This window comes from Microtus pennsylvanicus, chromosome 1, assembly GCF_037038515.1.
Source record: "Microtus pennsylvanicus isolate mMicPen1 chromosome 1, mMicPen1.hap1, whole genome shotgun sequence".
Lineage (NCBI taxonomy): Eukaryota > Metazoa > Chordata > Mammalia > Rodentia > Cricetidae > Microtus > Microtus pennsylvanicus.
In genome coordinates, this window is record NC_134579.1 from 167795959 (window position 1) to 167812929 (window position 16971).

General features: G+C 44.1%; 1 protein-coding gene across 1 annotated transcript; it reads left to right on the forward strand.

Moving 5' to 3' along the window:
- Window positions 1-8328: 8328 nt before the first annotated feature.
- Window positions 8329-16486, forward strand: LOC142842497 (sodium-dependent glucose transporter 1C). Its single transcript, XM_075959220.1, has 3 exons — window positions 8329-8494; window positions 12180-12296; window positions 14127-16486. The coding sequence occupies exons 1-3, from the start codon at window positions 8329-8331 to the stop codon at window positions 15053-15055; spliced, it is 1212 nt and encodes a 403-aa protein (XP_075815335.1). The 3' UTR covers window positions 15056-16486.
- The last annotated feature ends 485 nt before the right edge of the window (window positions 16487-16971 follow it).

A 16971-nucleotide genomic window follows, 5' to 3' on the forward strand; every position in this document is an offset into this window, starting at 1 on the left:
CTGTCTTCCTCTTGCAACACAGTATTGTACCAAGTCCAGCTTTCCTCATTGACCTCATTCTGAAAGGTCTCCAGAGGAAGGTGACTCTGGGCGGAATCTCCGGGCCCAGAAGGACTGGAGCTCAGAGCCCCTTAGGGATCTGCCGAAAAGCTTGGCGGCAGAGGCAAGACCAGTAGCCTGGAGTGGCCAAGCTGGAGTTGGAAGTGGAATTCCGTGGGTTCGAGACCGCGGCTGCCGCTCAGCGGCTCCTCCAGGCCGAGGCCCCTGCGCAGAATGGACAGAAGGCGCCGACCTCCCGGAGGAGTGGCCGGACCAGGAACGTGCTGCGCTGGGTCTCCACCGCGGTCCTGTATGCCGCCTTCCTGGGGCTGGTGAGAGCTGACGCTGCACCCCTCCCAGGCTGGGGCACGAACCTCCTGCAGGCGACCTGCCCTTCCCAGCTGGACTCTCACCTTCGCTCCCTGCACGTTCTGTGACTTTGGGCACTTCCCGCCCATCAGCTATCTCCTGGGCGCTAATTGAATCACTGAGGGTTTCTGTCCAGTTCGAAACTGATTGTGCTGTTTTCTAACTGCAGCGAACTTTCCTGGCGTTGCGTGGGTCTGCAGTCACTGCGCTCTAACTGTAACTTACTACACAATAAACTGGCGTTTCTAGCGCTTCCATTCTGGGTGGCCTTCCACTTGGTTTTGCAAATAGGAAACCGGTCCAACAGGAGAGCGGCTTTTCTTGGCCACACAGATGTAGTGAAACCGGAACGAGTCTCACTCTGCCCACGATTCTTTGGAAATCAGCTCTGCAGTACTTTAAATGTTTTCTTAGAGCAAAATGCCACATTGGAAGTGATTTAGCCAATCACTGGGCGAACTGTGGGAAATTCCCTGTTACTTGGTCATTGTGATCTGGGGGAGCTGTGGGGTTGGGACACCCATGAGAGAGCTATTTTTTCTGTCTTTGACAGTCTCTCAAAACTGACTGAATCCTTAAACCCCGAAAAGCTTTTCTGTCTCCACCGTAATTGATTGATCTAAACGGAATCTCCATTCATTGCACGGTTCTGCTTTCTTTGTTCTTGTTTACTGCTGAAACCACAAAGGCTGGCTGAGAAGAACATTTATGTCCCCACCCCCCCCCCCCCCCCCCCCGGGATGGGGACGGGGCAGAGTCTTGCTATATAGCCCAGGCTGGTTTCAAATTCTGCATTCTCCGCCTCAGCTTCCTGGGCACTAGAATTATAGGTGTACACCTCCATGCGTGTCCCTGTTTGTATCTCTTGAGTGGGTTTGACACGTGGGGAGATTACACGATGCTGTCAAGAAACTAATACCACGAAACTTCTTATGGCTGTCTCTGTGAACCAAACTGAACATTGTCAAATAGAGTTCAAAACCTTTTATTCCCTGCTATTGGTCAGAATTCTTGTTTGGGTTGTCATGGTGACTAAGGACCACAGCAGGCTGTGAAAGTCACTGACTTGCTTCTTGTAGTGAGCCACCTGTTAACACATCATGGGAACCTAGAGACACACTTAACTATCGTGACCAAAAAGTCTGGAACAGCCAGGCTTGCCCCCACCATTCCGGACGTCAGCAAACCACCTTAGCTGCTCCCACAAACATTATGCCTTTCCTTCCTCTGAGAAGTTTCCCCAAGCATTCATTCAGCAACAGCACTATCAGCTCTTTTATAGATCTGTTTAGTGCTATCATCACCATCACCATCATCATCATTAGTGCTGTAAACTGAACCCAGGACCTTGTCCATTCAACACGCGTGCTCTTGCACCCGAACCACACCCAGCTCCTCAGCCATCCTTTTTATTGCTTTTTTTTCCCCTTATGGGGTCTCACTATACAGCCCTGGCTGATATGGAACTTGCTATATAAACCAGGCTTGTTTCAAACTCATAACGATCCACCCACCTCTGCCTTCTGAGTGCTGGGGCTGCAGGTGTGTGCCACTGGTCAGCTTCACTGCTCCGGTAGAGCAGTGAAATCCAGGCAGAGTCAGCTACAGCATTCTGTTACTCAGCAACACACACTAGCCCACAACACAGGCAAGAAGATCTACAAGCAAATTTTGTTCTACTAGCTGATGGACATGAATGTTCTCACCACCTCTCTGGGTGCTTCCCACCCTTTCCAAGAGCAGATCTGATCTACTGCAGCACACTTTTCCCCAAACTGAAATCTTAGCTTCAAATAATGCAACAGCACCACCTGCTGCCCAGGAGAATCCAGTCCAGGAATCCTAGTAGAACTTTTCTTCAGTGGGAGCTCAGTTGTTTAGCACATGATTGGAACTAATTTTAGCTATTGGCTGCTTTTGGTATGATTGTGGGAGGTCTAAAAACCTTATGAAAAGGTGCTCAGAAAGCAAGAGAGAGCCAGATCAAATAGCAAGTTCTGAATAAACAGGAAAGCTGGATTGAATGGAGAAATTTCCCATAGACCAATCTTAGTCTCTAGGTTCTGAAAAACATGGCCATCTAAGGACATTTGAGCAGAACTCAGTTAAATCTGTTTGCACCTAAGTTTTTGTAGCTCTTTAACATGGCCCAGTGGAAAGCACATTTTGTGATCCATTAGCCTGAAGTCGTGGTGAATAAAAAAGTGGAAAGACAACTTATGGACTTAGTCGTCCCATAGATGATCCGTGCGTGGCCCTGTGTTCTCAAGGTCAACCTCTCGCAGATGTCACTCAGAATAGTGCCCTGTATTTGCTGGGAAGTTGGGGCCATATTCCCAGCGAGTGTAAGAGGAACAGAGCAGTGATGTCCTGTGTCAAAGAGAGCTTTCCTCTCTCTCTGGGATTCACCGTGATGGCGCAGAAACACGGGAACAATGTTGGCCATTAGTGGCAGTGTTTCCTGATGTGAAGGCACTGATTAGCCTTGAACCCAGCAGCTGGAGCTTTCTGATTTGTTGCATGGCGTTAGCCTTGGTATAGCCTCCATGGTGCTGAGTCTTCCTGTAGGGAAAGGGATGGGCTCAAGACAGTCGGTGATGGGGAAAGAGAACCAGGTTTTGCAGACACAGATCAGTCTTGATCCATGAGCTAGGCTGTTGCTACCAAGATATCCTCTGCTTCTCAGGAGAAACATTCTTAGCCAGGGTTGCTATAAGTCCTGAGAGCTGTCAGTCTAGGTCGGAGGGCGCTGATGCTTTGATGTGTAAACACTGGTGTGGGCTCTTCCAACAGTCAGAGGGAGCCACTTATGGTGTTGTTTCTAAAGACTGTTGTTCAGGATCCAGGTCATAGAGGTTCACTGACCTCTGTTCCCTGGTGGATATACTTTGGCCTTAACTACTGAGTCCTGTCATACTTCGTGTGAGTGGAGTGGGAGATACCTGGGTGCTATCACAAGGGGTGCAGTCTTGCAGGGGCTATGTCACAAGGGCTAATAAGTCTGTAGGAGTGGATCCAGTTGCCACCAATTGGTGATGCCATTGACAGGCCATCTGGTCAACCCCGGCTTGATATTGCTGTGTTTGGGACACTTGTGTAGTGAAGCCGGTATGGCTGTAGCTGGAGATCTCTTCAGCCTGCCCCACGAGGGAAGCACCTTTTTGATGACTGTAGCTATGTATAGCACTAGCCACTCTATACAGGAAAGCTTCCATCACCTAGGAGATAAACACTGAAAGCGGCCAGTGAGTGGATCCACCCAAAAGTGTTCAAATCATCCAGGAGCTGATACAGTATTACTTGAGGTTGTTTTTTGATTTTCAAGACAGATTTTTCTGTAATTTCTGGTGCTTGCCTGGAACTAGCTCTTGTAGACCAGGCTGGCCTTGAACTCACAGATATCTGCCTGCCTCTGCCTCCTAAGTGCTGGGATTAAAGGCATGTGCCATCACTGCCTGGCTAGGAAAAGCAATATAATTTCTAAAAGGTCAGGAAAATATCAAAAATTTAACACATTGTTCAGACAGAATTGAATATTGTAGTGAATGAAAAATAGTTTTTTATTTAGCCGAAGTGATATTAGTGCTTCAAACTGAATTTCAAAAATCTCATAAATGTGGAATAACCTTAGTTCTTTTAGTATTGAAGGCTTAGTTTCCTTAAATGATTTTCAAAACATCACAAATACAGCATGAAACAGGAAATCATGTTGTCCACTTCCTGTGACTCTGCCTGTTGGGCCAATCACCTCAAATGCAACAATACCAAGGCAAATCCTTCACACTTCCCATTGCGCATCAACCAACACACCAGGAAACGAGAAGACCAAATCCTAGTTTTACAGTGAGCCTTAGCAGTGATGCTCAGTTTCTAGAAAAACTTCCGAACAATTCTCATCTACTCTCAGCCAGCTTGTCCCAGAAAGTTGTTTTCTGAGTTCTTCTTCTACGTACTTCCTGCAATATTCTTACCCTTCTACTTTGGCCTTATTGTTCTTAGTTCAGCGCAGCTACCCTGCTTTAAGACAGAAGAACATCCATTTTTCCTTTGATAATGTATCTGCATACTTTACACTGTTCTTGCCTTGGTGACTTTTCTATTGCCATGACCAAGGCAACTTATGAAAGAGTTTATAAAGAGCTCACAGTTTTGGAGGGCTGGTCTCTGACCATCGTGGCATGGCAACAGGCAGGCAAGCATGGTGCTGGAGCAGTAGTTAGGAATTTACATGTTGAGACAACAACCACAAAGCAGAGAGAGAGAGAGAGAGAGAGAGAGAGAGAGAGAGAGAGAGAGAGAGCAGAATTGACAGCTTTGGCTTTGAAAACCTCTAAGCCCACTCCTAGTGGCAGACCTCCTCCAAAAAGGCCACACCTCCTGATCCTTCCCAAACAGTTCTACTAACTGGAGACCAGGTACTGTAAAACATGAGTCTATGGGTGCCATTCTCATTCAACCTACAACATTCCACTCCCTGACCCCCATAGACTCGTGGCCATAGAATAATATAAAATGCATTTAATGCAACTTCAAAGGTCTCTATGGTCTTGTACACTCTCAACACAGTTTGAAAGTCCAAAGTCTCTTCTGAGACTCAAGACAAACACTTAACTGTAAAACCAAAAAGCACATCACATACTTCCAACATACAATGATACAGAATGTACATTACCATTCCAAAATGAAGGCACAGTGAGGAAATACTGGACCAAAGCAAGACCAAAACCCAACAATGTCTCTCTCTCTCTCTCTCTCTCTCTCTCTCTCTCTCTCTCTCTCTCTTTCTCAGGCTGGTACCACTCCCTCTCTGCAGCTCTCCTTGAAAGATGTCCCATAGCTCTGGCATCTCCAAAACTCTGTGTTCTCCAATATAATGCAGGCTTCACTTTCACAGCCTTCCTTTCACACACTTTCACGATAGCCTTTCTGACCTCCGTGAAGGGAATCCCCCACCACATGCCCGGCTTCAGCAGCTTTACTTAAAGCTTTACTTTATGATGAAGGAGGAGTCCACAGCCCCTTTACTCCTGTATCCTTCATGACTCTAAAGCCAGAATCATGCGGCCAAAGCTGCCAAGTTCTGCTTCCTTGGTGGAACCTGGCCCCCTCTTTGATTGCATTTTGGATAAGCTTTCTCTTTTATAAATTGGGAGTTAAACTGGGCGGGGTCTTGTCCCGAGAGCACCACTTCCTCTATTCCATTTCACATCGGGCCTCTTTTTTATCTCTTACAGCAAAAGCCCTGGCCCAACATTAAGTTTCCTGGTGCTCTTTTTCTCTCCAAATTGTGTTTAGTATTTCTTTTCTCCTTCTTATTCTTTTTAATCATAGTTCTTTGTAAAAAAAAAAAAACCATTGCTAATAATCAAGCAACTGAGTCAATAGTAGAGCTGTCTTACAATCTCCTCCGCCAACAAATTTAACCCATAACATTTAAATTTAGCCTCAGGTAGGTTCTTAGAACAAGGACAAAATCCTTAGCACAATATGAAAATGGCCATTAGCCATTGCTAGTATTGTTCCCTCTGCATCCTCTTGAGTACTGCCTCTATAGTCCAGATTGCTCTCTGCATTACTGTCTTCCAAGGCTCGCTCACAACATCAAATGCTTTCCTAGTCCAAAGTCCAAACGTCTTCCACATTCTAAAAAGAAAACCAAAAAACAAAACAACAACAACAACAAAAAACCCGAGCATGGTCAGGCCTTTCACTGCTATAGTCCACTTCAGGGTACCACTTTTACCTTAATTACTTTTCTATTGATAAAACACCATGACCAGAGCAACTTATAGAAGAAAAAATAATAATCTGGGGCTTGCAGTTGCAGAGGGTTAGGCCATCATGGTGAAGCATGGTAGCTGGTCGGCCACCACGGCACCATGGCAGTAGCTGAGAACTGACGCTGAGACAGCAACCACAGGCAGTCGTTAGGGATAGCTAACTGGGGGTTCGCTGGGCCTTGGGACCCTCAAAACCCACCCCCAGTGACACACCTCCTCCAATCCTTCCCAAAGAGTTCCACCAACAGGGAACCAAGCAGCCAAACATATGAGCCTTTGGGAGCCATTCTCATTCAAACCAATGCACTTACAGAAGTCCCATCTCCTTGTACAATTGCATAAGGCTTCCTGTGTGTAGTAATCTTACATTCATGTATTAGAATTTTAACCTGTATTGGCCTTAGTTTCCATCAATGATGGTAAATGTGCCATTGCCAATTTTATGCTAGTCAGGTAGAGACTGCTAAATCTATTAATCATAGCTCCTAAAAAGAAACATGTACCCTTAGGATAACCTAAGAGTCAATGTGGTACAGATATGTTCACTAATAGTCCCAACTATCTTCAGTCTCTGCAAGAAAAAACTATGGAGGAGGAAAAATTTTATCACTAGTCCTTTGGTTCCCTCATCCCCACCTTTTTTCCCTAGACTACATTTCAAGTATTTGTGCAAATTTCCCTTGTCCATAATGGTACATTTCTTTTTTTAAAAAAATTTTTTAAATGCATCAGTGTTTTGCCTGCATGTATATCTGTATACCACATGCATGCACAGTGCCCATGGAGGCCAGACTATGACATCAGATCCTTCAGAAATGGAGTTAGAGACAGTTGTGAATTGCCAAGTGGGTGCTGGAACTCGATTTCAGGTCCTCTGGAGAACAGCCAGCAGTTTTAATCACTAACTGATGTCCCCAGTCCCCAAACTGTACCTTCTTGATGACAGAATGGTAAAATATTCTGACACAGAAGGCAAATCTTTTACAGAGATTTTATCTTCTGCCTGTTTAACTGATCTCCAACAATTGGGTGAAAGAGGCTTAGAAACATGAGGATGAAGTCAGGTGTCATAAGCTGGTTTTCTTGGTTAAAAAATATACAACAGATAAGATTAAGTTGTATAGACCTACAGGAAAAAAATGTATTTAATGGTGACAAATGCATATTTTATGTTTTTGTTTAATATTTCATTACTTTGAAACAAGGCCCCATGTAGCTGAGGCTGGATTTGAACTTACTGTTACTTGAGGATGACCTTGAACTCCTGAAGCTTCTCTCTGTTTTGTTCAGTGCTGGAAAAGGAGCCCAGGTTTTGCACATGCTAGGCAGGCGCTCTCCAACCAAGCTGCATCTCCATCCATATTGTTATTATGATTATCATGCTTATATTGCCATGCTAGGCATCCAACGTAAGCTTGAACATGTCAGCAGCAATTCTACCACTGAGTTATATCTTGAGCTTCTGTTTTTGCTTGTTTTGTTTTTGAAGACATGGTTTCTCTGTGTTGCCCTGGCTGTCCCAGAACCTCGCTCTGTAGATCACGCTGGCCTTGAATCACAGGTCCATCTACCTCTGCCTCCTAAGTGTTGGGATTAAAGGTGTGCACCACCACTAACTAACTGGCTTATCTCCAGCTGCTTATTAACTTATTTAAGAGAGGAAAAAGGCACAGGGATTAAATCATTTTTGTCTGGAGAGATGGCTCATCAGTTATAAACACTGACTATTCTTCCAGAGGACCTATGTTTGGTTCTCATCACCCACATGGGTGCTCATGACCACCAATAACTGGTTCCAAGGGATCTGATGCCCTCCTCTGGCCTCCTGAGGTACTGCACACCACAGTGCATATGCACATAAAACATACACAAACATAAAATAAAAGTATATACATCTTTAACACTTTAAAAAATAATTAAATAATTTTAAAGGGAAATTACTTCTGAAATGAAGACAATCAACCAGAGTCTACACCTCTGGTAATATTAGTATCATAACTATAAAATTCTTTCTTACTGTGAATGGGCCTTAAAATAAGTTCTTGCTTTGTAACCCACTCTTCACTTTTTTTCTTAGACAAAAATGAAATACATATTATCTTTCTTGCAAGTAAATCTTTCATCTTTTTAATTTCAGGGAATGACTGTTGCCATATTGGGGCCCACATTTCCAGACCTGGCACAAAATGTGAACCGGAACATCAGCAGCCTTTCGGAAATATTCGTGGGCCGGGCCCTCGGCTACTTGTGTGGCTCTGTGGCTGGAGGGGTGCTTTTCGACTGCATGAATCATTTCTTACTTTTGGGTAAGTGAACATCACCTTTTATTTGCAACTTGACCATATATATGAAAACTGCAACCTTACTTCAGATTTGACAACAGAAGTGGGTAGTGTGGGTATCCTCCCTGGAAACTGGGCATCCATGGTTCCTGTGCCTACCTTAGCCGGTGCAGGGACTCGGTACTGAGTCCTCTGGGAACTCATTAGTCCTCAGGTCTGTGTGTCAGCAATCCTGAGACTCCACCCTCAGGTCACACATTGGTTGACCACACAGTTCTGCATATTTGGAGGTTCCCAGGACCACAGAGGTCAGAATGAGCTCTCCACACGTGGCCGGGCTCTGTGGTGGATTGAACATGAGGAGGCAGGAGATGGTGGTGAGCTGACTATAGGCTGCATTTTGTTTGGGTTTCTCCATGTCAACGGGGACAAGCCAACTGCTTTCCCACATTCTGGAAATGATGGCGAACCTCTTCATGTACTCCCTCCTGAATAAACTGATTTTGTTAATAGAATATTCAGAGTCTCATTAATACTTGTTGAAGAAAGAAAAATAGTTAATTAATTGCTGCAAATGCCACAGCAGGGAGAGTAATGATCCAAGGAAGACAAGAAGGAAATCTAGTCCAACACAGTTTAGTTTAGTTAGCAGGAAATCCAATTTTTTTTAATTTTTATTTATTTATTTTATTTTTATTTCTATTTTGTTGTTGTTTTTTGAAACAGGGTTTCTCTGTAGCTTTGGGGCCTGTCCTGGTACTCACTCTGTAGACCAGGCTGGCCTCAAACTCATAGAGATCCACCTGCCTCTGCCTCCGGAGTGCTGGGATTAAAGGCATACGCCATCACTATCCAGCTGCAGAAAATCCAGTTTAACATGACTTAGCTGGTGTTGGTTCAAACTCCCAGAGTCTGACCCTGGGTAGTTTATTTCTTAGACGTTTAAGTACAGTAAAATTGTCAAAAAAAAAAAAAAGGTTTCCTGGTAACAATGACTTCAGTCCATGTGCACAATAAGACGTAAGGTGTGACTACATCACAGCTCCTTTACAAAGCACACGTGACCTTTTCCATAAAGGTAAGGGTTCCGTAGCTTAAGGGCCTAGGAGAAGGTCTGGTGTGGTCATGGCCATAGAACACGTGACATCTCCCTAAAGATGGGTTCTTTTGGCTGAGAAACAGTGCTCAAGATAATGGTCTAGGGAGGTCGTGCCTGGGAGAAACGTAATTGTCTGGGGAATTTGGGTGTGGCCCAGTCTTATAGGTAGCGCAGCTCACCAGCTGCTAACAGTATCGACTCCCAGCCTTCTGGGTGGAAAACAGATACACGTCCCTCATGTTGAAGAGACAAGCCTGTGTGTTTAACATTCCTGGTTCCCCTAGTGTGTATCTGTGAGCACAAAGACCTCATGCTCTCTACAGCTGTTGCCGAATAAGTGAACAATACCTCCTATTTCCTACGTAAGCTTAAAGATTCTATGTGTGCATGCACTTTGGGGTGAGAGAATCAAGCTCAAGGCCTGTGCCTTCTAATCACGTGCTGTACCATTGAGCTATGCACCCACCCCAATCACGTATCTTCTACTTCCCTTGCTATCTGCTACACTCATTTATTTCAAATATCTTTACCATTTTATTCTAACTGGGGGGAGGTATAGGCATGTAGAAGTCGGAAGTCAGTGTCAGGTCAATCACTTGTTATGGGGTTTGTGATCTGGGAAAAGACCACAAACTCAATCTAATTATAATTAAATATTTATTTGAGATTATCTTGAAGGAGGGGTATGGAGAAGGACTTTTAAAGGAGAGAACCACGTGAAGACCTTCCATATCTATGCAAGCCAGCAAAAACCATTCTGTTCTGCCAAGTGAATCAGTTGAGGCAACTGAAAACAATGTTTGGGTGTCTGCATAAGCAAGTTACAAAAGAAAAAAAGGCAGTTAGCCGTATAATAACAAGTAGAGGGTCACCGCTGTATATTTTCAGGTGAGCGCAGTTGAGTCAGGGTAACTGGGAACTTGTCTTCCAGGGCCTGGAGTCAGAGACAAGTGCCTGGTGGTACCAAGAAGAATGCCTAGCATAAAATGGAGCTTCTGTAGCCATGACATCCTGCAGTGATTCTAGAGCAAATGAATCAAATCACTGATTCACATTTATGTAGGGGTAACGGTTGATAGTTTAATTAAGCCATTCAATCAAATCCCAGCCCCCAACGTGAGTAACCCTTTCTGTCACTCTCTGATTTTAACAGGTATTTGTAATGCTGAAGGAGCTTTGGTGCGCTAATGGGCACCAGAGATAGTGCTGTGTCCCTTTTGACAGAGATAGGGAAATGGCTGCCTGGGTAGAGGAGAACTGGTTTCATTTGGCCCTAACATTCGGGTCCTTTGTTAATGATTGGGGTAATGTAATCTCTTCTGTAACTGCTTCCCAGATGACATAGGATGCTGTTGTCAGGCTCAGGAAGGCTGGAATGCTGGTCATAGACCCGGAGGGGGCAGGGTTCATCTTGTTTGCTGTCCATGTTTTGGTGGCCCACCTGAGGCCGGGGAAGCACCCATTGTATTGGAACAGTCTAGAATGCTGGTCTGAAGCTAGGGCTCAAGGCAGTAAGAAATCTTGTTGGAAGCATCTGGTTTACCTCAGCTTTCAGCAAGGTAAGGACAACCCGCAGGCGCTGATTCTCTTCTTCTGCCATGTAGGTCCTAGGTGGAAAGTTTCTCCACCCTGATAAGCCTCTCTGCCGACCCGAATCAAACCAAATCAAACCAAATTAGAAAAGGCCCAGGTTTAATGGACACACATGCTCCCAGATGGCTTTCCAGCCCCCGAGAGAGAAGATGGAAAAGGAAGATCTGAAAACCACGTGTTTGGTCTCTGGGGGAGGGGGATAGTTTAAATACCCTGTGGGCGTGGTCTTGAGCATCTCTAGGGAGGGCTCATCTTTGGCAGGTTTTCTCAGAGGTGGAGTCTGGACTGAGGCAACTCCCAGGGGAGGGGGCTTGGGGTGGAACTTCCACCCAAACATTCCAGACAAAGTACCTTTACCAACTGAGCCATCTCCCAGCGCCTTCAGCACATATTTTGAGGAAGGTTCCCTCATTACACCCGCATTCTACTCACAGGGCTACACTGGATGCTTAGCAAGTCCCAGGGATGCTCCTGCTGCCTCCTTCTCAGCCCTGGGATCACGTGTGCACAACTTTCTCTCTGTGTCTGTAAAGATCCCAGTCAGGACATTTCCTGTCAGCAGGCACTTTACTTCATTTATTTCAAAGTTTTGCTACAAACTTCTACAACTGCACTTTCTTTTGCCTTTTTGCTACCTCAAATTCCTTTCAGTTTATAAATGTCAAACCTCTAATTTTTTTCAGCCTTATCTTATTTTGTTAGAAAGATATTGTGTTATGTTTATAAATTATTAGTAGTATTCAATGGCACTCATGTCATAGTTTTATATATATATATGTATATATATATATACATATATCATATACCACCACACCCAGTAATTATTTTAATTACTTTAATTATGTTTAATCATTTAATCCATAAAATAATATAATATTTATAAGATATAACCTGCATAAAGAAATTCTCAAATTATCCAGTTTTCATACGACCTTACTTTCATTTTTGTTTTTAGGACACTGGCTTGACCCTGCATGAATACTGTCTATATAGCTGACATTCTCACCCTTCTTTTAGGGATGGCGATGTTGGCTACCGCAATTGGTCTTTACCTTGTTCCTTTCTGCAAGAGAGCAACATTACTGATTGCCATGATGTCTGTGTTTGGTGTTTCATTTGGAGCTCTGGATACAGGTTAGTGACTGGGGGAAGTGGATAAAATTACACTGTCACCTGCAAGGCTTGTGAAATGGCGTGGCCTTCTGAGGAGGTTGTAGGGTCAATCATTTAAGCACGCCCTTCTAGCAACTGTGCGTCTTGCCAACCAGGGAGCCAGTTTTGAACAGTTAGTGGATAAGTGAACTAGAAGACATTTCCCTGTGAGGGAGTATTGGTTTTCAGTATCCAAATGAGAAAGGATCCCTTCCTAATGGGTAATTACAGTGTAAGTTAGAGGGCTTTCATTTTGAGATAGAATTTGGTCATATTAAAATAAAAAGAATTAATGGCTTATTAGAACAAACTAAAGTTGGAACTGACATTGGGCTGTAAAAGCATAGAAACAGACAGCCGACTAAAAAACACCCACTTTTGAGTTCAGAGAAGCCTATGTTGAGAAACCTTTCTCAGTCTATGTCAGAGGTTGCTGTGTTTTTGAAAACCTCTTAAACAATGTGTATGATGTTTGTTTGCCCCAAATTCCAGCTTTCTATCCATCCCCTCTTTTCAGCTAGTTGAAAAATTACTGGGTGGAATTACGAGTTTGCCTGATTTTGAGATGATTTTTCTCCTTGAAGCTGCTCTGACAGGGTGAGCTCAGTTTCTGGAAGACATTCTTGTCTATTGGAACAGGAGCATCCGGGTCCTAACTGGCTGCTTTGCTCAAACATAAATAATCTTTGGGGGCTGCCAGCTTTAAGTACATAAAACTAAAAATGTGTAATGTGTTTATTAAACTTTGAAATACATTGATTAAATATATTATAATATATTATATAATGTATTATAAACTCTGCAATGTATTTACTGTGTATATTTATCACATACATAGTAATAAGTAAGTGTGTAAACATTACACCCCCCAGTGTGGTATTGACTCTATTTTGCAAAACAAAAACAAACAAACAAACAAAAAAACCTTTGCAGTTGTGTCTGGCTCTAGAAGGTGGTAACCACCAGCCTTTAGGTCATGTCTATGAGACATTACAATACATAGTTCCTGTTGGTGCATTAGAGATCTTTAACCACATAATCAACTCACAGTTGGCATTTGTAACTTAGAACATCTATGATGTTCACACTGTGCAATGCATATTCATCCACTTTCTAATGGCGCTGAATGTAATTGGTCTTTCTTTGGGCTTCCAGATCCCAAATAATGACACAGAGACTTTTTATTAATTATGAATGCTTGACATTGGCTTAGACTTGTTCCCAACTATAACTTAAATGAATCATTTCATATTAATCTATATTCTGAAACATGGCTCATTGCCTCTCCTCCATAGTGTATGTCCAAGTTGCTTCACAGCGTACTGGCTAAACCATCCTCTCTTCTTCCCAGAGCTCCTCTCTCTCTCCCCAGAAGTCCCACCTATTCTCTCCTGCCTAACTATTGGCCAGTCAGCTCTTTATTAAACCAATCAGAAGGCGCCTTTGGCAGAATCACATCTTCACAGTGAACAAAAAGATTATCCCACAAAAAATGAAACATTTTTTTGTTTTTATAAGGTTCTTGAGATTTTTATTTTTATTATTTCTAACTATGCATACGTATTTGTGCCTGTGTATGGGTAAGTACACATGCCTGCAGGTGTCCACAAAGGTGAGAGATTGCTGCTCCCTGGGAACTGGAGTTTTAGGGGCTTGTGAGCCACCAGACTTGGGTGCTAGAAACCCAGTTCTGGTTCTCTGCAAAAGCAGTAAGTACTCTTGACTGCTGAAAGGTCTGTCCATCCCTGGTCTTTCATAATTTTACTAAGTTACTATGTGTAGCAGATGATTTTGTCCATGTTTCATTGGCAGGTGCAAATGTCCTCATCTTGGCTCTTTGGGGAGACAAAGGAGCCCCACACATGCAGGCCTTGCACTTCAGCTTCGCCTTGGGTGCCTTCCTGGCTCCCCTGCTGGCTAAGTTGGCCTGGGGTACAACAGCGTCCACTCAGAACCACACAGAGTCCAACTTTGACCCTCTAATGCTGAACCGATCCTCTGAAGCCAGCCCAGATGCTCTGTTTGCGGTACCCGAGGACATGAATCTGCTGTGGACATACGCTTCCATCGGCACCTATGCGCTAGTAGTTTCTGTCTTTCTGTTTGGTCTGTTTTGTAAGAAACGCTCAAAGCAGAAAAAATCTGCAGCATCTGGTCAAAGAGTTCAAAGAGCGAAGTATCACAGGGCCCTGCTCTGCCTCCTCTTCATCTTCTTCTTCTTTTATGTTGGAGCCGAGGTGACCTACGGCTCTTACGTATTCTCCTTCGCCACCACCCATGTTGGCATGAAAGAAACTGAAGCAGCCGGCTTGAACTCCGTCTTCTGGGGGGCCTTCGCAGCCTGCAGGGGCCTGGCCATCTTCTTTGCCACATTCCTACAGCCTGGAACCATGATTGTGTTGAGCAACATTGGCAGCCTTGCTTCATCTTTGGTTCTTGTGCTTTTTGACAAGAGCCCTCTCTGCCTCTGGATCGCGACTGCTGTGTATGGAGCCTCGATGGCAACCACATTTCCCAGTGGAGTTTCCTGGATTGAGCAGTACACCACCTTAACTGGGAAGTCGGCAGCATTCTTTGTAATTGGTGGTACCCTGGGAGAAATGGCGATTCCTGCAGTCATCGGAATTCTTCAGGGACACTACCCAGACCTGCCAGTGGTTCTGTACGTCTGTTTTGCATCAGCCGTATTCACTGGAGTTTTATTTCCTGTGATGTATAAATTAGCCACCTTACCGCTGTAATGTGAATAAAAAGAAAACATTTCAGGGGGTCAGAATACTTTGTAAGTCTGACCGTAAAGAAAAGGACAAATGCGAAGATGGAGGGGAGAAAATGAATGAATGAAGTTTGAAGCTGTTGAACCATGCAATGAGGCACTCTGTAGTTGTCTGGGAACATCTGATGGTCCACACAGCTGCTGTCCTCACCAATACCTCTCACATACATTGATTTGGATAAACAGTTTGATAATCCTCTGTGGAATTCTGTGTTCATTTCTTGTGACTGTGACCAATATTTGTCAAGAAACCAAGGAAGGGCTTTTGGGGCTCACAGTTTGAGGGTGCACTCTACCATGGTGGGGCAGGCATGATTGCAAGAGGTTCCCTTCATGTATCAGGAGTGTGGAGCTGGGAACCATATTCTTTCACATTTTGGCGAAACAGGAAGCAAAGAGGGACCAAAAATGTGTCCAGGTATAAAATCTCAAGCCCTACCCCTAGTGATGGACTTCCTCCAGAGGAGCCCCACTTCCTCCAGAGGAACCCCACTTTTTTCAGAGGAGACCCACTTTCTCTAAGGGAGCCCCACTTCCTCCAGAGGAGTCCCGCTTCCTCCAGAGGAGACCCGCTTCCTCCAGAGGAGTCCCTCTTCCTCCAGAGGAGACCCGCTTCCTCCAGAGGAGTCCCTCTTCCTCCAGGGATACCCAGGTTCTAAAGGTTCCACAACCCTCTAAAACAACAGCCCCAGCAGGGCACCAAGTATTGAAACAAGCCTGGGAGGGGCATTTCACATTCAAGTTACAGAAAGCATCTGTCAGTATTTCTTGGGGAAGGGGACAGTGCAGGGTCAAATTCAGAACTCTTCATGGGCCAGGCAAGCATTCTAACTCTGAGCAGATCCTCAGCCCGCAGTTTCCTTGAATTGGCAGTCTAAATAGGCCAATCAGAGAAGATCAGCAGCAGTGTTTCAGTGGGCTCTGGAGATTCAGTTTTCGAGTCAATGTGTAAGGAATGCCAAGATATTTTGAAATGTTCTGTAATTCCCAGAATCCTCACCGTCTTGTACTGTCAATCTCTTGCTATGAGGCTCTTATTTTGGCAGGAGCCATCAGGAGATATTTCATGGTCTCTTATTTTCAGAGTGTACAAAGAATTCACACATGTTTGAAAAGTTGGGTAGTGTTCAAGTAGATCAACACCACTAAGAAAGAGAGTGGATGTGCTGAGCAAATAAATCGCCAGGCCATCCACACTAACCTGGGACGTTGTGGAGAAGAGCTTCATGAAAGAGTGTATTTTGATGTAAACAGATGTTTTCACTGTTTGACTTTACCAGTCAGCTGGATTAAGGAATGCTAGTGACCCATTTGTCTGTGCCTAGAAGACATTATGGAGTGAGTTTGAAGAGAGCTGTCTGCGAGACTTGACTGCCTTCTGGGTCAACTCTGAGGCACTTACTGAGGCCTCATTTGTCTCATTCCCTGAGTTGTGAATCTAGAAATGAAAACGAGATGCTTTTCCAGCCGAGTTTGTCCAGGATGTCTGCTGCAGCAGCCAATGGTCCATTTCAAAAGAGAAGTGAGACAGAATGACAGGAAGGCTCTGAGAGGCGCTACTGGTTATGAATGCATTCCAATTTGACGTGCTTGCTCTGCCTGTTGACTTTCTGACAAGTGTATTTACTGCTGCGTTTCACTGGTCTGAAGATGCCTCTTTCCCTCACACTTTATGCTTATCTGAAACAGCGTATATTTTATTGTCAATGATCATTTAACACCATGACAAATTATAACTGACAGCAGGTTTCTGTATACAGATTAAAGATAATACGATTTACAATCAGTGTTTTATATTAGTGAAAAAAACAGTAGCGACTTCAGTTGTGGATGTTATATTAATTTTAAAAAAAAATTTAAGGAAAAAGCTATTTGTTTGTT

What these genes read in the sequence shown, in the direction of transcription:
- LOC142842497 (XM_075959220.1), top strand. Translation starts at nt 8,329, where the DNA reads ATGACTGTTGCCATATTGGGGCCCACATTTCCAGACCTGGCACAAAAT. An exon ending in GAATCATTTCTTACTTTTGG is followed by an intron (nt 8,495 to 12,179) that starts GTAAGTGAACAT and finishes CCCTTCTTTTAG; the next exon opens with GGATGGCGATGTTGGCTACC. An exon ending in ATTTGGAGCTCTGGATACAG is followed by an intron (nt 12,297 to 14,126) that starts GTTAGTGACTGG and finishes TTTCATTGGCAG; the next exon opens with GTGCAAATGTCCTCATCTTG.